Source organism: Equus quagga, chromosome 4, assembly GCF_021613505.1.
Source record: "Equus quagga isolate Etosha38 chromosome 4, UCLA_HA_Equagga_1.0, whole genome shotgun sequence".
NCBI lineage: Eukaryota > Metazoa > Chordata > Mammalia > Perissodactyla > Equidae > Equus > Equus quagga.
This window is the reverse complement of record NC_060270.1, coordinates 3,573,474-3,598,298: the sequence shown is the minus strand read 5'-3', so window position 1 is coordinate 3,598,298 and position 24,825 is coordinate 3,573,474. Positions and strand designations below refer to the sequence as shown.

General features: G+C 43.7%; 1 protein-coding gene across 4 annotated transcripts; it reads left to right on the top strand.

The window, feature by feature from the left end:
* The first annotated feature begins 1,859 nt into the window (after nt 1–1,859).
* On the top strand, nt 1,860–11,427 carry CLDND1 (claudin domain containing 1). 4 transcript variants are annotated; one of them, XR_006888268.1, is made up of 6 exons: nt 2,903–3,007; nt 3,238–3,547; nt 5,678–5,788; nt 7,177–7,314; nt 10,293–10,494; nt 11,147–11,420. XR_006888268.1 is itself a non-coding variant. In XM_046658961.1 (5 exons), the coding sequence occupies exons 2-5, from the start codon at nt 3,256–3,258 to the stop codon at nt 7,697–7,699; spliced, it is 762 nt and encodes a 253-aa protein (XP_046514917.1). In that variant the 5' UTR covers nt 1,860–1,957; nt 3,238–3,255; the 3' UTR covers nt 7,700–8,900. The 4 variants fall into 4 exon arrangements, 3 of the variants coding, with proteins under 3 accessions (XP_046514917.1, XP_046514918.1, XP_046514916.1); XM_046658961.1 differs by lacking the exons at nt 2,903–3,007; nt 10,293–10,494; nt 11,147–11,420 and adding exons at nt 1,860–1,957; nt 7,479–8,900; XM_046658962.1 differs by having other exon boundaries at nt 10,293–11,427.
* The last annotated feature ends 13,398 nt before the right edge of the window (nt 11,428–24,825 follow it).

Sequence of the window (24,825 nt, the reverse complement as noted above, 5' to 3'; positions counted from 1 at the left end):
TGCCCGACATCTGGTCCCGGCAAGCCTTTCCTAGTCGTTTGGCAGTTGGTCCAGAGGCTGGTAAACCTGCTGAAGTGAGCAGGGACACCTACCTCTATAAATGGCTTATTTCTAGCCTCTGGGGAAATTGGGAACTTTTAAAGCTGTTTATACTGACCCTACTCAAATATTACAGATGTTCAATAAATATTTGCAAATACTAATTATTTAATAATTGTTTACTAGGCCCTAGGTCCTGTGCCGGGCATTTTATGTGTATTTTCTCATTTTATCCTCACAATGATCACATGGGACAAGTGTTATTGTCAACATCCATATTTTGAGAAAAGAAAAAAGACTAAAAGAGGTTAAGAAAATTGTCTAATGTCACAAAGCTAGTCAGCTCACCCCAGTACTCAAGCTTGGTAAGTCACTTATTCACCCTGGGCTCAGTTCTCTAGTCCATGAGTCGAAGTGGTGTCTTTCAAACTTCCTGTTTACCTGGGTCTGTCTACTGTGTGACTTCACCGGACAGGTTGTTCTGAAGGTAGGGATTTCCAGTGAGGGCCATGGATGGAGATATTTCCTGGTGCATAAATGCACTTAGGAGTCAAGCTGCACAGAAACAATTTGCCTGTGCACCTCCACCACTTTCTCTAGCCGGTGCCTCTGACAAAGTTCTCCTTTGATCAGGTATTCTACACGAAAATCCAGTCATATTTGAATATTACATTTGGCCGTTACTTTATTTTTTGTTACTTTTATTTTATTTATTTACTGGATATGAATACCAGTTCACCAACTCAGGCAAAAGAAATATAACTCCAGATAGAAAAACAGATCAATATCATACCTCCAATCTGTCATGAATGCCTTCAATCATGCCTAAATCTAGAAATTTAATATCAGTGTGAGGCTCCCACCTTTCTCCCGTGCGGTGGCTAAATTCCAAGGCACTGGGGGATGGGATAGCGTTTGCGAGCCGCTCTGGTCCTTGAGTCGGCTGTCTCTGCAGATGTCTGTTGAGAAACCCATCATTTGCTGGTCCCAGGCCACGTCCACGGGTCCACACACGTCATTGCTAAGATGTCCCTGCTTCCTGTCCATTAATTTCGGTGCAGCACTTGACAGCTTAGAATCATTCCGCTGACTCTGTGCCACACAGTCATCTGCAAACTCTGAGGCTGTCTGCCACCTTATCTGCTTACGGCAATATTACGCCAAATTCAGTCTTTTTCCTAGTACGTAAGCAATTTTCTTATACACGTTTTTTGACATATCTGGTACCCTCACTATTATTATTAATTTCATATTTCTGTTTAACTAAATGGAGTTTATTTTAAAAGGAAACTTACGTACAGTCAATAGAAAACCAGTATCGTGCCATAAAGAGAAGTATGCATAAATTATTTGCATCCCCATGTCATCACATTCTAGATGAACCCTGTCAAGTCACATCCTTCTTAGTCTGAAGTTCAGCGATAAAACCAGGACTATCTGCTCCAGTGGGAGTGAGGTTGTGAGAAAAGAAACAAGCAGGTTAATATTTAAAAAGCGTAATCTCGTTGCTGTTCACAAATTTAGAGGTCGGGAGGTGTCACGGGGGAGCACCGGACTGGACCGCCTGAGTATAGAGGTCACAGGCAACGACTAGCGGTGACCGCAAACAGATGGCCTCCGACCCAGGACCTCGCTCTCCTCTAAAACCTACAAAGGCCTCAGCCCACACCAGCCTCTGGCGCACGGACGTGACTTTCCTCTGGCGCGGAACTACATCCCCCACAATGCATCGCGCGGCGCCAGGCCCCCGCTCCCCCCCCCCTTCCCGCCTACAATTCCCACAAGCCCCCGGGCGGGGCGGGGCGGCGCGGGAGCGGTGGGGGGCGGGCTCTGCGGGAAGTGCGTCAGACGAGGCGCGCGGAGGACAGGGCTGCGGTCCGCGCTGGACGGCGAGGCCGGCGGAGCAGGAGGATGGGCGGTGAGTGCGCAGCCCGGCGCCGGGCGCGGGGCGCGGGGCGCGGCGCTGCCCTCGTTTTCCGGAGGGTGAAAGGGGTCCTGTGCGCGGGGGCTGGGCTGCGGGGCTGGACGGCGGGTCCCGGCCGAGCGGGCTGGGCGGGGCCTGGCGCGGACCCGGGTCCCTGGCCGGGCCGCGCGGCCGCTCGACCCCCGGCCCGCCGTGCGCCCCCCGGGTGACAGCGCCGTGTCGGCCCGGGCGGGCGGCCGGCGGCGGCGGGACCCTCCGAGGTCGTGGGCGAGCCCGGGCTGGAGCGGGTGGTGACGATGAGCGCGCGGAGCCGGCTCTGCCGTTGCCGCTGCCGGTGGGCTCGCCGGCCCCGAGTGCCCGGTCCCCCGACGCCCGTTCCCCCCTGCGCGGGGTTCGGGGTCACGGCGGACTCTCCGGAGGCTGACTCAGCCTGTCCGCCCTGAGTCATGGTGCTGCGGCCCTTTCCCGCGGCCGAGCAGCCGTCCGCGCCTTGGGAGGGCTCCTGTTTTCCTCGTTCAGTTTTCTTTCTGGTGGAGGAGACATCGTTTAGTTTGCAGATGAGGTTCAGAAGTTTGAGGAGTGGGGAGAGTAGATGGGAGCGAAGAAGTCGGCAGCGCGAAGGAGTTGGCTTGGCGTTGGTGGATTAGGGGCAGATTAATATCTAGCATATTACATGTTGTTCTCTTTGCTGCTCTGTGCACCCGGAACAGCTTTTCTCTCTGGGTTAACAAACATCTTCAACCCTGTCTCCCAGATAGCGCCTGACCCTTCCCCTTGTTGTAGAAGGTTACCCTCTTCAGAGGAAGAGCGGATTTCCTCTGCTTCCTTTCCTCTGCCCTCTTCACACTCAAACCCAGAACGCTTAATGCTCTGCAGTTTGTATAAAAATTCAGTCTGTAATTACAGAGGTATTCACGGTGCCTTGCTGACTCCGGGCATGTCTGTTGTTTGTATCTGTAATGTGTATGTCCATTTCAGTGTTGTCTGTTTTAGTGTGCAGGTGATAGACTAGAGAACAAGACCTCTGTCTCCGTAGCATCCTGGGTATGTGAGCATTCAATAAGTACTTTCATGATCATGAGTTTTGTTTTGAACTTAATTAAGAACATGCTTGCTTTTTTTCTTTTTTTTTAATTCCTTAATGATCATATGTTACTTTAAAGAGTCAAGGGATGGGGAATAGGGTCAAGGGTGATTTTCAGATAATTCTTTTCAGAATAATCTCTATTTGTCCTTGAAGTCTAACTTTTCTTCTTTCTTCAACTTTTAAACAGAGCAGTCTGAATGCCAGAATGGATAACCGTTTTGCTACGGCATTTGTAATTGCTTGCGTGCTCAGCCTCATTTCCACCATCTACATGGCAGCCTCCATCGGCACAGACTTCTGGTATGAATATCGAAGTCCAGTTCAAGAAAATTCCAGTGATTTGAACAAAGGCCTCTGGACCGACTTTGCTAGTGATGAGGCAGATGAAAAGACTTACAATGATGCGCTTTTCCGATATAATGGCACAGTGGGACTGTGGAGACGGTGTATCAGTATTCCGCCAAACACGTACTGGTACAGCCCGCCAGAAAGGACAGGTATTCTCTTGTTTCAACTTCTGCCGCCTGCACCTACTCAGTAGTAGACAGAGGGATGTGCTGAGGCCCCACTATGTAGAAGCAGGTTTGTGGGTTCTTGTTCTCCCCAAAGAAAGAAATCTTACTTGTCTCTTCTCTCTCTACCACCTTCCTCTCCCCAGCTTCCATGAATTACCATGGTGCTGATTAATATTGGTTGGATGAGGAACTGTCTTTATCTTGGGAAGGCCATTTTAAATTTTTGTAGTTATTTACCCACTCATTAAAATTTTTTTTATTAACCTCACACATGTTGTGAGGAAATAGTTGGAAAAGTACGTTAGAAAACTTGAAATACTTGGTAACTGGTAAAAGGACTAGTATCCAAAATCAAGTCAACAAATATGAATTGGTAGACTTTTGTGTGTTAGCTGTATCTTAGTAGATATTAGCATTTGCCCCTGAAATCTTAGAGGATATAATCTGACCAATTCTACATTTAAATCTGTGCATATTTGAGGCTGTTTTACAACAATCTTGATAGAATTTGTAGGTTAAAAATATGCATTACAGAAGTAAAAAAAGAAATCTAAGAAATTGTGTCAGGTTTATTTCGCAGGCATTCTTAACATTTAAAAATTTTAATTTCAGTCATGAAAATGGAAACTTTGGAGCTCTTTACCAAAAGGGAAAACGTTACAATTTGTTTCTATTTGTGACTACTTCACTTGGCCTCTTAGTGGGAAGCACTGTATTCAAACCTGAGCACAACAGGCTTGAGTTTCCATACATCAAAAGAATGATAGTTGTGATTATATATGGAAGAAAGAAAGTAGTTTGGGAAACAGGGGGAAGTTAGTTAGAATTAGTTGTAAAATGTTCAGTTTTACTTATGAGAGGATAGGCACACTTGATATTTGAATCTTACCGGTCATTTATCATTCAGTCAACAAATGTTTATTATGTGCCTCCTATTCCACAGCCTAGTAGCTTGGAGGAAATCAGAGAAAAACAAATATTCTTACTCCTGGGGAGCTAACATTCTAAGAAGGAGTGACAGGCAATAAACAGAATAAGTAAGTGTAACAGTATCAACAGAATAAATAATTATATAGATGTTAGCAGATGACACGTGCTATGGGAAAATACAGCAAAATAAAGGGGATTTGGAAATAGGTGGGAAGGGGATGTTTGTGGGTGTATGTTACGATGTTCAGTGATAGAGGCGGGATATGCTTCAACGAGAAGGCACCACTTGAGTAAAGATTTGACGTAGGTGAAGGAGTTGGCCGTATGGATAATTGTGGAGGCTGGGGGTTGATGTGGATTAGAGGGAACAACCACTGAAAGGCCCTGTGGTGGTAGTCAAGGGCCAGCAAGGAAGCCAGTGGGCTGGAAGGAAGGGAGAGAGGAGAGTTGGTGCGCTGTCAGATGTACCCTGGGCGTGGAGTGGGGCCGGTGGGGCAGGATTCCCTGGGCATGACGAGGACTTTGGTTTTTACTCTAAATGTGATGGGCGCTTTGAGCAGCGGAGAGGTGATCTGGTCGCCTAGGCTGATGTGCTGAAAACAGACAGGCGGCAGGCAAAGGTGGAAGCCAGGAGACTAGCTGGGAGGCCGTTGGGCTAATTCAGATTTGAAATGATTATGACTCAGACCAGGCTGGTAGCACTGAGCACTGGCTGGATTCTAGATGTGTTTTGAAGGTAGGGCCTCTAGGATTTCTTGATGGAATGCATGTGGCAAGAATGACTCAAAAGTTTCTGGTCTGAGGAACTGGAAGGATGGAATCGTTGTTACCTGCGATGGGGAAGATGGGTGGAGTAGGTTTTGGGGGAGAAGAGCCAAGTCTCTGTTTGTTTCAGGCTCTGTCCCCGCCTCCTCCTTCCTAGTTGTCTTACCTGTCTATTCTCATTCATTTTACTCCTCTCATTTTCTTTCCCTTCTTTGTGCCCATGTCTTAAGCCTGCCGCTGAGAACCACTGGCACCCATTGGGCATTGATGGATCGTGTGTGCCACTTAGGGCCAGAGAGGTTGCTGTCCCTTCCGGGAATATCTTTCTCTATCACTATTTCAGACAATAATTACTAAGACAGATTTTTGAATGTTTATAATTAAAACAACAAGCAATCATTTTTATTCTTGTTCTAGAGTCATTTGATGTGGTCACAAAATGCATGAGTTTCACCCTAAATGAGCAGTTCATGGAGAAATTTGTTGATCCTGGAAACCACAATAGTGGGATTGATCTGCTTCGGACCTGTGAGTACTTTGACTCAGCAGGACAATTGGGAAAAAAGGAAATAATTTTATTTGCCTTTTGTTGAACTCTGTGTTTTGAATAAGATGAATTAGTACATTGTGTCAACTGGAAATGAAATCTCTGATGGTATCCCAAGGAACTCTCTTCTGTTGATTCTATTTTAGAAGTGAGATGGATTCTTAGCACATTGCAAATAGGAAGTTGAGAGAGGTAGCTAATACACTGGATGACAGAATCCAGACACCCCCCCCCCCCACAAAGATGTTGTTAGTGGGCCCATTTAAAGAGGAAATCTAAATAAGGATAAATATAGGGATAAAAACTTATCCCTGTATTTGAGTTAAACACTTCAGCTACCTGATTTCAGATAGGAATATGACAGCAAAGTTGACTGCAAGCTCTGTATGAGTCAACTGAGGGTCAGGCCTGCCAGAGTGTTCAGCCAGTCTTAGGTTGTAGTAACAAAGGTGTATCTATTAGGAACATTCTATTCCTTGATGGTCAGGCTGCGCAGGAAATACTGTCTTCAGATTTGGACCAAGTTTCCAGGCTAGAGAGACTTACTGGAGCTTGCCCGGAAGAATGACCACATCATGAGAGGAAACATTGAATCAAAGGCACGTGTTCAATTTTGCATTGCGAATAAGGAGAAGTTTGTTACTAACAGAGTTTGAAGGGAAGTTAGAGAAAAGATGTTTATGTAGTTCCGGAAAGTGAAGCCAGCACTAAAAGGTAGACTTTGGTTTAGAGTTGATATTAATACATTGCTAATAATTCAAATAATTTAGAAATGGAATGGGAAGCTTTGTGAAGTCATCAGCTTTCTTCCTACATTGTCGAGGGAATTTACGATAACTAAAACTGCCGTTTATCGAGTGCCTGGCGTATACTGGGCCCTCTGTGCTGTGCCTGGTGTGCGTTCCTTCCACAGGGCTGTTACAGTCACCTTCGGTTACTCGTCCTCCCGCCTGGAGGCCCTGTGAGGACTTAGCTTTGCTGGTGTGCAGGCCAGGATGTTTTGCTGCACGTGTGGGTCTGCCACTGACTGCACTGCCCCGTTCAGGTTATTGACCCTCCTTGGTAAAATGGAGGTGACGGTAGTAGTGCCTACCTCAGAGCAGCGTTGGGAGGAGTACACAAAGCATGTGTGGAGCAGTGACACACAGTAGGCCCTCAGGAATTATTCACCGTTCCTGTCCTTTTACCTTCATCAGGACAAAATTTGCATCCTTTTAAACAATGTGCTTTAGAAAAGAAACTGTAATATTAAAGTACCCCCTTCTCACTTTTCAAGAAAAGATGTAATTAGAATATGAACAAAATCGCTGTTGGGGTAGACTGTCTGAAATCGTGGTAAGGTTTCTTTCTTCTCTCTTTCCTCCATCAGATCTTTGGCGTTGCCAGTTCCTTCTGCCGTTTGTTAGCCTAGGTTTGATGTGCTGTGGGGCTTTGATTGGCCTGTGTGCTTGTATCTGCCGGAGCTTGTATCCCACCATCGCCACCGGCATTCTCCATCTCCTTGCAGGTGGGTCTTGCTCATACTGACCTTCCATCTTCCTGTCTCCTTGGGGACCGGAGAGTTGTCATTCTTAAACATTCACATATTACCACTCTGTCACGTTGCCAGAAAAGCTCTCTCTGTGCTCTTATCTGCCAAGTTTTGTTTTGTTTTCTAAATTTTCCTCTAAGGTCTGTGTACCCTGGGCTCAGTGAGCTGTTACGTTGCCGGAATTGAACTACTCCACCAGAAGCTGGAGCTGCCCGAGAATGTGACTGGCGAATTTGGATGGTCCTTCTGCCTGGCTTGTGTCTCAGCTCCCTTACAGTTCATGGCTTCTGCTCTCTTCATCTGGGCCGCTCACACCAACCGGAAGGAGTACACCTTGATGAAGGCATACCGTGTGGCATGAGTGGGAGCTGCCTGCTTTACAATTGCCATTCTTATTATTTTTTGATATTAATATGTTTCCTTGTCTCCCCTTCCAATTGTTTTTAATTTTTTTTATGGATATACCATTTTATCCTGAAAATCCGTTTTATTTATTCACACAGACAGTTGTTCCTTAATACCACTAAAATTTGTATGGATTGTTCTGAGTGATTCCATCTTTCAAACAGACTAGTCTAAGTTCGGAGTCCAGACAGAAAGAAATGGGTAGACGCTTGGCACAAATTTGTGAAAGAAAATTGATAATGGGAAATTGACCCAAAGCGAGTTCTGCTGATGTCTGTTAGACTTTTCAGTAAAGTAACTTTTCATTCAATTGGAAACTTTAGTTTCTTTGGGAAACCTCTTATCCTTGTTAACATTTAGGTTCACTTTGCCGTTGTAGATAGCCAGTCAGTCAGAGGTATTAGCGCTGTTTTCAAAGACTTATACTCTATAAAATAGAGAAATTACCTAAGATCCTTTCCCCTAAATGTTGGCATATAGCTTCATCTGAGGTGAAATATGGCAGCTGTTTATCTCCACTGTTCCTGTCTGCAAGAAAGGAAGTGAAAAATGTAGTGTTTCCTTGAAATTTTAACTTTGGATCTGCAAGAATTCCAATTCAGCCAGACAAGAGGACTGACCTTGTTTTACTTTTTTTTTTTTTTTTTTTAACTCTCCTTGCGATGTCAGTAGGATTTTTGGTACCACCAAACCATTTTGGATTTTGCTCCTTCCTTCACACATCAGGCTTATTAAGAGTGCTTTCTTTTTAACACTGTATTGGGGTCATAAAGTAAAATTCTCCAACTGCTATCTATTTATTCCAGCTAAGTACCATAAAGAAAGTTCCACCATAATGACCCTCCCAAGCTAGGAAAACTACCACAAGACCTAAAGTTTTGGCTGGTCATTAACTTCCAACTATGGTCTTTATTTCTTGTGGTGAAACGATGTGCCTTTCCTTGCCTAATTCCCTTCCTGATGTGTATTAATGTTGTTTAACGTCTTCTGATTCAGTCACTTTTTATAAATATGTCTATAAACATTGAACTTTAAAAAATCTTATTTATTTATTCCATTACTGTAGCACTTGACAGATTTTAAAAAAATGTAACAGTAATTTCTTACAGTATCCTAAATCTGTCTTTTTTAAAAAATAAAGTAAAAAATGACACTCAGAATTGTGTATGGTGTCTGAGTTGATTTAAATCTCAGTCGCTCAGGATACAGAGGTACAGGATTCTGAATGAGGATCTCTGTGCTTCTCCGTGGAAGATGCACTGTTGCTCTGCAGGCCTGTCTTTAGGACCAGTGTTTGGGGCTCTGTTTTATCTTCCAGAAAGTGTGGGAACCCCTTACCCCTCTTAGAAAATGAGAGACTCTGTCTCCTGTGTTTGAGTTTTAGAACATGTTTTCAAAGTAGTTTTGCCATCTCTCTGTATCATACCTACTGTGGTATGACATCACGTCGTTTAGTGGCTGTGGATGTTTGTGTTCTACCTTAAAGAAATAAGTCAGCTTCTGACACGACAAAGCCACTGTTACTCTGCGGCCTTTTTCTGCCTGTGAGGTGGCTGCCTACTCAGTTTTCTACCTCTTCCTAACTTGAAGTTTCACTGCCTTCTAGCACCTTCTGTGGAAGGTGGAAGGGCTAAGTGCACAAACGTAGAACACTTTTGGGAATGGGATTTGAAATTTTGCCCAATGACATTTTTGCATTGGGAAGTTATTTATTTTAAACTGTCCCTGCCTCTCTTTACCCTAAAGTTCCTCCAGTCTGTAGTGTGCGCTGTGGGACCTCGGTCAGACTCAGCCTCTCGGGCTGTGGGCTCCACAGTGGCCTCCCTCAGCCTGGGAAGCAGCACCACGAGCCCTGTGCTGACTGTGTGGGCTTCATGTTTTAAGCACATTTCCGAGTAGCTGCGGTCATCCTGTCCTGCAAAGACTTTTTTCTTTGGAATACATGGGGCTGCGTTTCGCTTGATGTGAGAATTAGTTTTTCAACCGTCTCATTCTAATCAGGTAGAACCATGTGAAATTACCGGTATTTGACTGTTTTTGATTAAACTAATGCTATATAAAATCAGTGGCAAGTGAAGTCCTATTGATCTCCTTTCACTTAATCTTTGAAAGCAACCCTCAAAAAATTAGTTTTTAGATTTTTCAGAACATGAGTTATACGGCAATTTAAGAAACGTGTTTTAAAATCTTAGTTTTATGGTTCCTAATTTCATTAAATGATGTGAATAAATATCTTCTATATCCTTTCTAGCAAAAGACATTTCGAAATTTCTTAGGGATAGCCATAAAAACAAAGATGCAATAAGAAAGGTGGAATAATTGTTCAGTTAACACTGTGTGCCTTTGCTCTGTGTGCTAGTGCACGGGGGCCTCGGGAATTAATCTAGTAGTAACGCGGAGGTTTTACCTGCTGTAGGATTAGTGTGTGTGTGCTGGGGGAGATAGAGTTGACAGGTCACTTGTAGGGGAACAGATTTAGTCACACCAGTGACAAGAATGACATGGCCATCCAAGTTGATTTAGAGAGTTTGATTGTTTTTCCGTTTCAGAGACGTCACTGAATTGCAGACTAGCACTGTTCACACTTACGGCATGGCTCCAGCATCTTCGATCGACTGTACGATATACAGTGTGAGAGCATTTAAAATTTAACCCTCATGTAAGCTTTCTCCAGAAGTGAAAACGTGTTGCATTAACCTGACTTTGCCAGTTGCGACGCTTCCTGAAGTTTCCTGGGAGCTAAAGGAGCAGGTAATGGGTGCAGTTCTGAAGACGCAAATTGTTACTTCATGGGCTTGATGCAGCTCTGTCCTGGACAGACGGGTGGAGTCTGCTGGCCTCCTTTCAGCCTTTTACTCATAACTCATGAGGGAAAAATGATTCATACCATGAAAAGAAAGGAATAAAACAAGGAAACACGTCTATGTATAGGAATTCCCTTTCTGTTGCTCGTCACGTGTTCCAACGTGCTCTTCTCACGAATGCAGTTTTCTCTTGGATCAAATGATGATACATGCCAGTATCTTGCAAATCATTATGTGAATATTCTAAATTGCAAAAAGAATAAATTAGAGTAACTATTTGCTCTATAGAAGAAGTTACCATAAAAGTCATTTAAATCCTTTTCAGTGCTAAAGTTTCTATTAGCAAAATTAGTACATTATTTGACATTAACATTTACACACTTCCAGCAAACTCATATAAAACAAGATCCAATTTATATTGCTTTCTACCTTTGTGGTGTTTTAAAAATATGAGATGAAAGATAATTCTGTTTGTCTTCACCTTTTACAATGTTTGAGTTGTGGGGTAACACACCCCCTTTCAGCTCCAGACGCGGCGTCTCGATGTGACCCTTGCCTCACCTCTGCGACCGCCTCTCTTCTCGCTTGCCTCTCCTCAGCCTGTACCGGCACCTGTAGGTTCACAAGCAGCCTTCTCATTCGATTGCGATGGTCTCCTCCCGTAGTCTCCCCTGGCACCTTCCTTTGCTGTCGGCACGGACTGTGCTATCCAGTTTTCTTATTCTCCGTCTCCAGATGCTGAGGATGGCTGTTCGAAACTAAAACTGATTCTGATTTAAAAATTATGCTCTTTGGGGCTGGCCCCGTTGCCGAGTGGTTAAGTTCGCGCGCTCCGCTGCAGGCGGCCCAGTGTTTTGTTAGTTCGAATCCTGGGCGCGGACATGGCACTGCTCATCAGACCACGCTGAGGCAGCGTCCCACATGCCACAACTAGAAGAACCCACAACGAAGAATACACAACTATGTACCGGGGGGCTTTGGGGAGAAAAAGGAAAAAATAAAATCTTTAAAAAAAAAAAATTATGCTCTTTGACTTTAGCTGCTTGATAATTTTAACTATCTGTGACTGTTGATTTATTACTCCCCACCACACATTTTCCAAATCTCTACAAAAGTTAGTTGCTGGAAACCCACATTCCTCCTCAACTTCCACGGAAGGAGTTTATGTTCTCTTTAAGGAGAGAATATTGGAATGAACTCTTCCAGTTTCTCAAACCCTCTTTGCCCCTCCCTACAAACGAAGGCATGTGTTATCTGACTGGAGAGACTTCTGGAATCGTGGCACCAAAAACAGCAAAGTGTGTGGTGGTGAAGTATCCAGGTCAGGAGACGCACACTGAGTTTATGATTCTAGGTCTGTCACGTGGCCGTTCCAAGCCCCACTTTCCCCATCTGGGAAATGCTATGATTATCATACCTGCCTCACTGAGTTGCAATGAGGATTATGTAAATTGCTCAGCAGAAAGTAGCCACTCAAAAAATGCTGGTTATGACTGGCTGCGTTAAGAGGGCATGGGGTTGCCCCGACCGCATAAAGCAGTGGTTCTCAGCCTAGGCTGCACCTGGGAACCTCCTGGAGAACTTCTAAAAATACTTGTGCCCTAGAGATCCTGATTTAGTTGATCTAGTGTAGCCATGTCACTACAATTTTTTAAACCTTTCCAAGTGATTCCAGTGGGTAGGTATGTTTGAAAACCACATTTAAAAGCAAGAGAGAGGATTCTCTCTCTCCTGGGCAGGTTGTTAGAAAGAGACAGTAGTCTCTGTCAAGTAAACAGACCTGGCGCAGTGCCTGCTTCCCAGAACCCACTTCTGTCCTGTGCTTTCCAGCTCTGTCTGCTGGTGACTGGCTCTTTGAGATGGGTCCCAATCCATCACACCCCTGCTGGCTGGAGGTGCGTAGGAAGAGTCTGCCTGCAGACCCGACCCCCTCCAGCAGCTGGTCCTAAGGTTCAGATTCAGCAGGAGGGAATAGGAGGCCTCGTTTGCTTTGGCTTCAATTCCAAATGACTTTTTCTGGTCCAGTACTCTCAGGGACCCTGTAGTTTGGGGTGATAGGGCCTCCATAGAGAAAGGGAATACTTTGACTCCTGTCCCCTTATCAGTTCATTGCATTCCTACTCTTTTGGGTAGAACCAGGAAGGACAGAGGGATGAGTGACTGACATTATTAACCTTTATACAAGTCAGAAATGCTTGAGAATGCAGGGATAAAATGAGGCAGGTGACTGTGAGTCTTAAATAGGAAGGTGCACAGATCCTGAAACATCAGAGCTCAGTGATGGTAGGTTTTGTTCTTTGGAGGCTGTCACAGCATGCGGGGAGGAGGCAGCCTTGCCTGGCTGTGGTCAGGCTTTCCGACTTGCGGGAGGTGGAGCTGTGGCGGCTCGCATCTGCATCCAGCAGGCATTAGGGCTGGGGCTGGTGCTACATGTCAGGGAGAGTCTAGTTTCCAGCTAAGGGTCATTTGAAAGCAGACAGAGCTTTATTACACGGGCTTTTTAGCCATCCTTGCATCTCAAAGTGGAAGAATTTTTTAAAGCTTTTTTATTCTTTTTCTCAAACAGGACTGCACTGGTGTGGGATTTTTGTTTTTTCAGTGATTTTGCTGAGCATTGGTTGGTGATTTAAGATTCACTGTACCAAAAGTCTGTCTTTATCTTGTTTAAATTGGATCCAGGTCCCTCAAGGGAAGGGGAACGGGACGAACTTGGATTCCTGTGGCTTATTCTCGGGCTCCTGAAATCAACTACCACCAGAGGCAACACAACTTGATTTGGACGGTTCATTTGAAGTGCTCAGGGTGACAGCAGATTTCAGAAGCACACACCTACTCCCTGTAGGGCCAACCCCCTGGTGTTATTCATGAGTGCTTATAGTAAGTTGCCGAGTGGCACTTCTCCTGTTGTCCTGGACTTAAAGGAGCATTCAAAGATATGAAAGATAAGAAATTATCTTAAAAAATTCTAGACAGAATTCAAACACTTGGGGCTAAAGCCCTTCCAGGATTTCCTTAGAGGAGGCAGAACCCAGTTTTATTATCCTACCTGTCTAGCCATCTCCCCAGGCAGTGCTCCCCCTCCATCCCCCGTTGAGCCAAGAAGATGACAGGTGTGGCCTCCCTGCTGTGTGCTGGACATTGTTCTAGGTGAACGGGCAGAGCAGCTCCCAAGACAATTCATGACTCAATCTGGAGAACTGCTTTGGGTTGAGACAGCACCTCCTTCCCTTTACAGCCGGAGAAACTTTGTGCAATCTCCATTATTTCTCTAGGTCTCGGTGGGATAATAATGTCCACTCTCCACATTTGTTGTGAGGCTTAAATAATACATGTAAACCACTTAGCATGGTGTCCAGCACATCTAAAGCTTTCAATAAACGGTAACCTTACCATAATTTGTCTGCAAATGATTCCACATCCCCAGGCGTGCCTTTTCTCCTAAACTCTAGGTCTCCATTTCTAACTGCCTTCAAGATAGCTCCATTGCAATGTTTTCATGAGACCGCAAACTTAATACATCCAGATTTCTTTTTTTCTTTTCATAATTTCTCCAATTCCCATTTTCTTTATGTTTCTCCCACCTCCTAGACTTTCAATGGCATCGTCTTCGACCCCTCCTGTCCCCTTCCTTATATATCGAATCAGTTACCAAGGCTGTTTAATTCTCCTTCCATAATGATCTCACTAAAACCCTCCTGTCTTACCCTGGTTCTGGCTACCGGATGATGACGGTAGCCTCTGCTGGTCTCCTTGCCGCAGCTCTGTCTCCTGTAATCCATTTTTTATAGCCTGCCAGTCTAATTTGCAAAAACATAGATTTGATCACATCAACCTTTTACTCAAAAATTTTCAAACACCTCATTGCTTACAGAAGCAATCTAGAATAGTCTAGATTTACCCTCACATCCAAGTTCTAACATTAACCAGTTGTATATTTGTAGTGTTTTCTGTTCTCCTCCTTTGACTTTAGTCAAACTCACTGTTGCTTGTACCCGCCCAGCTTACGCTTTCTCAGATCCACGCTTCTTGTTATGCTGTCGTTATTTCCGGCATACTGTTCTCCACGTATTCAAATCCTGTCCATATCACTTCACTGAAATTATAGTTTCAAAAGTCACGACCCCTTCTTTACCAAATGGAATAAAGCTCATCTCAAATGTCTTATTCTTTCAACCCTTACAGTGTTGAGTAACCCCGTTCTCGTGGCTTTTGTCACTTTTACCTTGTATGACATTGATTAATGTGCATATCATCTTCTCTACTAGAACTTATTGCCTATTTAATCTTTGTGTCACCTAACATCTCCCACATTGCTTTGCAAAGCATAGTCACTCCAGATATGAGAGAGAGGTTTCTGGGTTATAATCCTTGAAATTATTAAAAAGTCTATTGTAAAATATATACATGAAAGTAGATTATCTGTGAAAGAATTAGAATTGACAAACAGGAGCTCAAGTTTTTCACTTTGAAGGGAAAGCTCTGTAACGACTCCTTCAAGGTAACTTTGAGATTTATAGATTCAGTAGTCCCCACTCATCTGAGGGGGATATGTCCCAAGACCCCATTGGATGCTTGAGACTGCAGATGGTACTGAACTCTGTGTACGCTATGTTTCTCCGCTACATACAGACCTTTTTTATAAGAAAGTTTAATTTATAAATTAGGCACAAAAAGAGATTAACAATAATTAAGAACAGAATAATTATAACAGTATACTGTAATAATAAAGTTACCTTAGATCTTAGCAACCTCAGAACATGGTTTTTTTTCTTTCCTTATAGAGAACTTACACATTTTCACTTACAGGAAACACTTTATGGCTTCTCTTAGGCATATCCAAATTGCCAGCATCACTACGTGCACTTTGGGGCCGTTATGACGTACAATAAGGGTGACTTGAACACAAGCACTGCGATATTGCGACAGTGATCTGATAACCGAGAGGCTACTAAATGACTACCGGGCTCTTGGTGCCTACAGCGTGGATCCACTGGACAAAGGGACGAGTCACGTCCTGGGCGGAATGGAGCCAGAGGGCATGAGATTTCATCACACTACTCAGAAGGGTGTGCAATTTAGAAACCTATGAATTGTTTACTTCTGAAATTTTCCATTTAATATTTTCAAACCTCGGTTGACCGAGGATAACTGAAACCGCGGATAGCGAAACCATAGATAAGGGGGGACTGCTGTATACTTTTTTCCCCCTAAACTAGAAGAGGATGTGGGTTCAGTTCTTTGTCAGTTCTGATAGCAAATGAACAATTTATCTCAATCGCTTAGGCTTTTGTGATTTTTGGACATTTCATGTGAAGAACTTGTACTAGAAAATGTTTAAAGCTTTTTGTTGACGTGGCTAAAAGACAAAAATTCAGAACTAAATATAGCACTGATGGAGAAGTTGATGAAGTCAATATATCCCTCTCCATATTTAAACTATGGAGTAAAGTTCTACAGGGCAAGCAGGGCATCATTACAGTTACAAGTTTGATAGCTAAGTGGAGGCGAGCACGACAGCTTTAACAGAGAGCCAGGTGAAGATGCCTCATTTCGAAGGCATCTTCATCAACAGGAAAGTTTTCATCAAGAGGAAATCTTACCCTCTATTTCCAATCAGGGTCTGTTCCCAAAGAATTCTGCCCAATACTATGCAATTCTGTCTCGATTACTAAAATAGCACTCATCTTGATTAATAGTAGATGTTTAATAAACAATAATTGATTTCTTTCAAAGGGAATTAGTCACATTCTTGGTTTAATGAATAATTTTTATGATCCCATGCAGTATCTTTGATAATTATTTATTTATCAACAATCTTTTAATTTTCTCCCATTTCTCTTAGGACAACTTCCAAGTTCCTTAAATGGCCTTACACACATACCAGCAATTTCTATACTTTAGACACACTGATCTTTGAGTTTTTTCAGTGGGCCATGCCTACAGCAGTTTAAATACGTGGCCCTATAATTCTCTGATCATCCTCCCATTGCGAGGTGGGATCTCAGTCCCCCTCTCTCGGATCGTGGCTGGCTTGTATTGCTTTGCCCAATAGGGTTTGGTTGAAGTGATAGGATGAAGTGAAGTGAAAGGCTATGTGGCTTCAGACCGGTTTTCTTGGAACACCTGGTTTTAGAATACTCACCTGTGGGATGCTCGCTCTCAGAACCCAGCTCCATGCTGGAAGCCCAGGCTGCATGGAGAAGCCTTGTGTAGGTGATCAAGTTGAAATCCCGAGCTGAGCTCCCAGCTGATGGCCAAGATCATGTTCCAGCCATGTGTGTCAGCCATGTTGGATGTCTCATCCTGCTGAGGCTGCACATGATTCCTGCCCAGCCACTCTCTTTCTATAACCCTGTGAGACTCCAATCAAGACCCACCAAGCTGAGCCCGATCGACCTACAGAACTGTAAGAGATAACAGTAAGTTGTTGTTTTGTGCTGCTACATTTTGGGGTCGTTTGTTACACAGTCATAGTATCTAGAGCAATGCTCTTTCCCACCAGAGGCTTTCAGAAGGTTTTTTCTCTTTCTACATGGCTTTTTCTCCCCCCACCCCAAAACACACATTTTTCTATCTCGCTAACTCCTATTTATTTTTCTAATCAAAGCTCAATATTTACCTATTCAGCGAAGTTTTCCCTGACCACCTGTCCTGGGTTAGTTCTCCCTCATATTTTTCACAGCACGCTGAAGTTCTTGAATGTCGCAGGCAGTAAAGTCCAATTTTGAGGGTGATGCTATTTGTCATCGCTCCTTTTAAGCTCCATGGATCCATTCTTCCCATTCCTTAATAAAATCTAAGGTGGGTTTTGGGTTACTTAATAATGAATGAAGTTGTCCTTTTTGAGAGGGACATGAAAAAGTTCAGTCCAGTCTGATAATCATCCCCCGGGCCAGTTAGTGACACATTAAAACTACAACACCACGCAGAGTTACAACCACTCCTCTCTCAGCGTCAGCCTGCCTCTAGCTGGAGGCCTACGACGGGGGAAATGACCTGGTCAGCTGCTCTGTGACCTCAGTCGCTTTCTTCTCCATGCACAGGGAGCATTTCTGAGCCCTCTCTGGTCAAACCCTGGGCATAGGGAAGAGTACAGTTTTCTGTGGCTGGTACCGTTGTCATCTGAGGGCGCATGCACACTCGCTAGCTCTTTCTCTTTTCAAGGCCACTTTGAGGGTTTCTCAGAGACCCTCCCTCTGCAGACCTGTAGACTACAGTCCTTTTACAAGGGAGATTGATGTCTCTCCTTAGCTGTCTGCTCCCGACCCGCCTCGGCCCCAGGTTCCTGGCGGTCTGGTTCCTCTCTGTGGGGCTCTTGCTGCTCTCAGGTGGTTCAGGGGTCCTCTCCTACCAGGACCCCAGCTCAGCTCCTTCTGTGGAGAAACTCAACCGGCTAGCTCTCTCCCCACCCCTCCTCGGTCTCGCTGCTTCAGGTTCAGGTAGCCCAGCCCCTGCATCTTCAGATTTTCCAAGAGTAGGTCAGGTAGTCTTCCACAGGTTCTCAGCTCTGGGGGGCATGCATCAAGCTCTCTGAGGAAAGCCCCACTCGGCTGGCTCAGTAGAGTGAGGGGGAGGCAAGCTCCTTCCTCTCCACAATGGGGGGATTAGGGGAAGCCCATAAGCCCTCAGGATGTCTCTCCAGAAATGTCCGTCTCTTCATTCTCCAAACTCTCATCAACCCCCGAGGTACTTAGAGATCCCCGGGAGGAGCGATGCGCTAGGATCAGGAGACGGGTTTGTGGAGCACCTTCTGCAAATCCTGCACCGGGGTCTGACACCTCAATTTAGAATGTGGGGCTTTGGACGAAACTAAAATGAGGTAACAGGATAAATTACATTTAAATCCCATTAAAAATTAAATTCTAAAAATTTTTGTTTAACATCTTCTCCCTCTCCTGCACTACTTTAAACCATGAGAGCAGAAATCTTGTCTGACTTCTCTCATAGTACACGGTGCTTAGCACAGTGCCTGCTGGATGATAAAATGCTCAGTGAGTGCTCACTGAGTGAGTAAATACATACAGTTAGATTAGGCAATTGCTTTTCATCCTCTGTGAACTAATCGTCTAAGTCCAGTTACCCACAACACTCATTTTTCAGAGGTAAGTGCATAGATATACACATAATTACTTAATTTTGAGATCATTGTTTCCTCTCCTCAGTCCTCAAACAAAAAGAAGTTATTTTCTTGGTGTGTTTCTCCTCCGGAGGAGAGTAATACATCTTTCTATCTCAAAAGTTAATATTTCCCTCTAAGTAGGGGCTACGTGTTTAAATATGTAGTTAAATAGAAGAAAAAATTAGGAGAGGGAAGCAGCGTGGAGAGTGAAGTTTACTCTTAGTCAGTCATGTTCAATGCGCTACATGTATCCTCGACTATTTTCTTTCCTTTTTTAACAGCCTGCTGTAGATAGATTTCTAAGAGGCAGGGATGGTGCTCATGTCATTGTTTTTATCGCGTGTAGTTCTGTATCGTTTCCTACACTGACAGGAGCTGACCTCAGAACCTACTTTCCTGGGGACGACATGGGGAAAGATGACACGCTTTACAGGGGCATGAGGAGGAGAGAGTGGAGAGCAGAAACAGAGCAGGACAACCTTCAGGCAGCGGAGGGAATTAGGCCAAAGATTTCATCTTTGGTGCTCCTGGCTTGCCTCTGCCAGAATCCTTGTCATGATGGATTCCAGTCTTAATTTGTTTCCTGGGACAAGGTAAGACTAAGAGAGTGCTCAGGTGGTGTGTTCTCCTGAGAGTCTCTCTCCTAGTCCAGCCAACATAACACCGAGAAGATAACTTGTTTCAGAGCCCTCCTCCCTCGCACTTTTAGTTCTGCTTTTTCTTGTACAGTCTGGTGTCCCCTGGCCTGCCAGGAGCCACATGTTTCGGGCATTCTCTGGCCACTCTCATAGAGAGTACTGGCTTCCTGGATTAGCGCCTCATTCCTCTGGGCTGCTTCCTGCTGAAAAGCTGGCAAAGTAGCTATTGAATTGATTTGTGCTACTCAGATGAGGAGTCACACCTTCCAGCTAAGTTATTTCCATTTCAACACCTGGACTTGCAAGACTTTGATCTTAATGTTTTGCTTTTTGTCTTCCTCCCTTCCTGCCTTTCTTTCTTAATACAGTGTTTGAGCAGCTCAGCTGGTGCAGACTGCACCCTTGCCCTCGCGGCAGCCATGTGGAACGTGGGCTGCCACTGAAAACACCGCACCACAACTCATTTTCTTTAATATGGAAGCAAAACACATTTCATTTTTGAGTCCATGAACAAACCTCTAGTCAGTCATTGTACTCTTACTTGCTCATTTGGCAGAAAAGATAAACTCTATTCACCATGTTTGTCTCAACATTCTAATGGTGGAGTATGTCGTTGCTATAGAGATGGAGAAATATTTTGACTAGGAAAATCGTCTGGAGCCTCTCAAATCTTATTACTCTGCCTACTCACAGAGCTAGTCTGTACACAGTCATCTTCCGGGGATGTATAAGGCAATTTCCCTGCCCCGTTGTCCCCAGTTGTGCTGACCTCAAGGAACTCTTTTAGTCTACGTCCAGTTTTATTCCCAGCGTGCCAAGCATATCCTCCCCCCACCCCACAGGTGACACACCAGGAAGCCTAGGTGCCTGCGCGCAGATGCCCTAGCCTTCCCGCCAGAACGTCACTGCCCAAAGGCGCTTCTTTTCTCGTGTTCCCGCTCTGGTTTTATGAAGAATTAGTTCCACACAGATACATATCTGGGCATGAAATCATGTTTAAAAAAACTCCCAGTAGATTTTCTCTTAACAGAAAGTTTTGGGTTTTTATCTCAGTTTTCCTTCGTTCGGGTTCGTGTGTGCTATTCCTTCCCTTCTAGAGGGAGGAGCAACGACAATCTGTCGGTAAGTGCTATCAGTACACAATGACTCATTTCTCCCAAATCAGCGTGCTAGCGGGATAGCACCCTCTTTCCCACATTAGCATTTGGCTTTCCCTCCTCCATGGAAGAGAACTGCCCTCCCTGTTAACTCTTTAAACAGGACTAACTAGTTTGTAGTCTCTGTCTCCTGGGATTGCTATTGATTCACCAACAAAAACAAAACATAAAATTATAATACAAGGCGATGAAGATAATTTAAACTAAGTGAAATAGGAAGTTCACAGTTATCGAAAGGAAAACATGTATTTGCTTAAAATGAATTGTATTGACTGTTGTTGCACCATATTTCTATCAAGTTCATTACCTTTACCTCCTGTCCAATGAGATTGAAATAATTTTTTTAAAAAGAATGTACAACTCAACAGTCAACTGTCTACTGTATATGATTTTCCTTTTAAAAAATGAATTAACATATTTAGCTTATTTATTTACTGTTCATTATTTTTGCTTTTTTTTCTAACCCACTATATATCTGACTACATATTATTTAGTCAGTGAATTAATAAATTATTCCTTCTGGGCCTTTTCAGTCATTTCTCTCTCTCTTTTTTTGGTGAGGAAGATCGGCCCTGAGCTAACATCTGTTGTCAATCTTCCTCTATTTCGTATGTGGGACACCCCAACAGCATGGCTCAATGAGCAGTGCTAGGTCCGTGCCCAGGATCTGAAGCCACAAACTCTGGGTCACCGAAGTAGAGCATACGAACTTAAGAACTACACCACTGGTCCAGGCCCCATTTCTCTCCTTTTTTAACATTTTCACTGTAAAAGATGAGCTGAGACAGTGAGAAATTGTTCAGATCACCATATTTTATAGTTTATAACAGCAACTTGGTAAACATTTTTACTACAAGTTAGTACTGAGGTACAATGAGAGGCAGTACTTTGTAATGCAAGGTTATGCATTCAAAGGTTCAGAGGGGCCAGGCAGGTGGCATAAAAAGCACTAATTGTTACCAGATCTCCCAGCTTTTTGAGAGAAGTTAAATTTTCTTTTAAAAATATTCTCCTGATTTTTAAAGCTTGGAAATTAATTTTTAAAAAGTACAATGCTGTTCTGCATTGCATGGGCTAAACTAAACAATTCTGTGCCACCCTGGGTGACCTTTGTGACTTCTCATGTGATAATTGAGAATAGGGTTTGTAGTTAGTCTGGGGTTCAGATCACAGGTGCAGTGGCCCCCCTCATCTATGGGGGATATGTTCCAAGACCCCCAGTGGATGCTTGAAACTGTGGGTAGTGCTGAACCCTGTATATAGTATGTTTTTTCCTATACATATAGACCTATGATAAAGTTTAATTTTTAAATTAGACATGGTAAGACATTAATAACAATAAGAGCAGTAATAAAATACACTAATTCTAACAGTGTACTGTAACGAGTTGTGTGAATGTGGTCTCGCTGTCTCTCAGAATATTTATTATACTGTACTCAGCCTTCCTCTTGTGAGGATGTGGGATGCTTCCACGCCTGCGTGACGACGTGAGTGAGGGGAATTACATAGGCATTGTGACTGTGTTATTTTCAGACCACAGTCGACCGAAGCTAACAGAAAACACCAATAAGGGGGAGACTGTACCTTTGTGGGACATTGATCAAGTGACTCAACCAGATTGGGCTTCATTTTCTTACCTGCCACATGGGGATAAGAACCGGACCTCTCTCATCATAGTTTGGCCTTTTGGCAGGTGCCAGTTAGGGAGCATCTGAAAAGTCCAGAAACTGAAGAGCCAAACTCCCTCAGAGTTCATTGCTTTACTTTTTGTTTCAAAATAGCCATCTTACATTCATTTAGAGGAACACAAATTTTAAAGAGAACAAGCGAGGTAAGCGTCCTTAACATTGCCAGCCTTGATGTACCCTCATTCATGCCCTACCTCCTCTTTCACTCCTCCTAAACTCTTGCAAGGTGGGTAAGCTGTGACGGCCAACACTGCGTCTCCTTCCGCAGGCCTGTCTTACAGCATGATGTTGACTTTCTTCCTGTCCAGGTGTCTATGTCCCCTCTCCTTGAATGTGAGTAAAACCTGTGACTGCCCCAATGAATGAAGTACCCTGGAAGTGCCATTATGTGACTTCCGAAAGCGGGCCTTCAGAACACCGTGCACTCTGCCTGTTCTCTTTTACACTGGTTCTCGGAACCCAGGAGCCCCACTGTAAGGACACCCAGGTGTATTTGTTTCCTGGGACTGCAATAACAAAGTACCACACAGGGAGTGGCTTAAAACAACAGAAATTTATCGTCTCACAGATCTGGAGGCTAGAAGTTTGAAATCAAGCTGTTAGCAGGGCCGTGCTGCCTCTGAAACCTGTATGGTAGAATCATTCCTCACCTCTTCCTAGCTTCTGGTGGTGTGCTGGCTCTCCTTGACGTTCCTTGGCTTACGGCTGTCTCGCTTTAATTCTCCGTCTTCATGTGGCATTCTCCGTCTTCATGTGGCATTCTCCCTGTGTCTCTGCATGGTCTTACCCCTGCACGTCGCTTGCTGTGTCCAAATTTCCCCTTTTAATAAAGGACGCCAGTCATATTGGATTTGGGCCCACTCGACCTCATTTTAACTTGATTACTTCTATAAAGATCCTATTTCCAAATAAGGTCACGTTCTGAGGTATTGGGGGTAGGACATCAACATATATTTCTAGGGGGCACAATTCAACACCTAACACTGGGTCATAAGGAGAGGCCGCATGTTGGCTGAAATCCCATCTGACAGCCAGCGTCAGCGGCCAGTCATCCTAGTGAGGGAGCTTTGAGATTACTCCAGCCCCAGGCATCATCTGACTGCAGCTGCACAGTATATACTGAGCGAGAACTTGCCTAGGTGAGGACAGGCAGCACCCAAACCACGAGAGAGAATGAAATGGTGATTGTGGTTGTCTTAAGTCATCGAGTTTTGGGGCCATATGCCAATAAATAACTGGAGCATAAGTCATGGTGGGATGGGAAAGAAGCTTTCTCCCCGCTTGTAAATATTTCTTAGGACCTGTGGCTGGATCATGCCCAGCCTGCCTCCTGCCTAGGCTTGTTCTGGCATTTTTCAAGATGAACATCATAAAGTCTTACCCTTTTTAGATGCCTGAAGCCTCGTTTATCACTTTTTACCAACAATTCTCTCATTCCTTGTATGCAGCAATTAAAATGAACCTTTTCTTTAGGTCCTGCCTTGGCATATATGGTGCATATTCTCTTGCCACTTCTTGTAATAGTATGGGTTTCTGAAGGAGTTTCTGTTATTTTTGATCAACACAGAATCTGAAATAACTTGGAATTTCAAATGTTTGGAAATAACATATTCTTTCTCAAAAAATGCTAACTTAGTTTTCTACTATAAACATTGGAAGTGGAAGGAGCAAAATGTTCAAGCTTAGTGTAATATACTGTTACCAATTTTTGAAAATTTATCTTTCACTTTTTGAAATTATTTTATTGAGGTCATACTGGCTTATAACATTGTGTAAATTTCAGGTATACATTATTATATTTCGGTTTCTGTATAGACTGCATCGTGTTCACTACCAACAGTTTGGTTTTTATCCATCACCATACTTACGTGCCTCTTTCCCTTTCAACTTCTCCCCAGCCCCTTCCCCTCTGATAACCACCAATCTGTTCTCCTTATTCATGTGTTTGCTTGTTTATCTTCCACATGTGAGTGAGATCATACAGTATTTGTCTTTCTCTGTCTGATTTATTTGGCCTAGCATAATTTCCTCAAGGTCCATCCGTGTCGTCTCAAATGGCACGATTTTGTCTTGCTTTATGACTGAGTAGTATTCCATTGTTCATATGTATATATATATATATATATATATATACCACATCTTCTTTACCCATTCATTCATTGAAAGGCGCTTGGGTTGCTTCCACATCTTGGCTGTTGTAAATAATGTTGCAGTGAACATAGGGGTGCATGTATCGTTATGCATTTGTGTTTTCATGTTCTTTGGATAAACACCCAGTAGTAGAATAGCTGGATCATATGGTATTTCTATTTTTAATTTTTTGAGAAATCCCCATACTGTTTTCCATAGTGGCTGCACCAGTTTGCATTCCTGCCAGCAGTGTATGAGGGTTCCCTTTTCTCCACATCCTCTCTAACACCTTATTTCTTGTCTTATTAATTATAGTGATTCTGACATGTGTGAGGTGATATCTCATCATAGTTTTGATTTACATTTTTCTAATAATTAGTGATATTGAACATCTTTTCATGAGCCTGATGATCATCTGTACATCTTCTTTGGAAAAATGTCTGCTTATATCCTCTGCCCATTTTTTGATTGGGTTGTTCATTTTTTTGTTGTTGAGTTGTATGAGTTCTTTATGTATTTTGGACATTAACCCCTTGTCAGATCTAT

Excerpts from the sequence above, each read along its gene's own strand:
- CLDND1 (XM_046658961.1), top strand. The coding sequence starts at position 3,256 with ATGGATAACCGTTTTGCTACGGCATTTGTAATTGCTTGCGTGCTCAGC. Across the intron at positions 3,548-5,677 it reads CAGCCCGCCAGAAAGGACAG|AGTCATTTGATGTGGTCACA; the intron begins GTATTCTCTTGT and ends TTCTTGTTCTAG. Across the intron at positions 5,789-7,176 it reads GATTGATCTGCTTCGGACCT|ATCTTTGGCGTTGCCAGTTC; the intron begins GTGAGTACTTTG and ends TTCCTCCATCAG.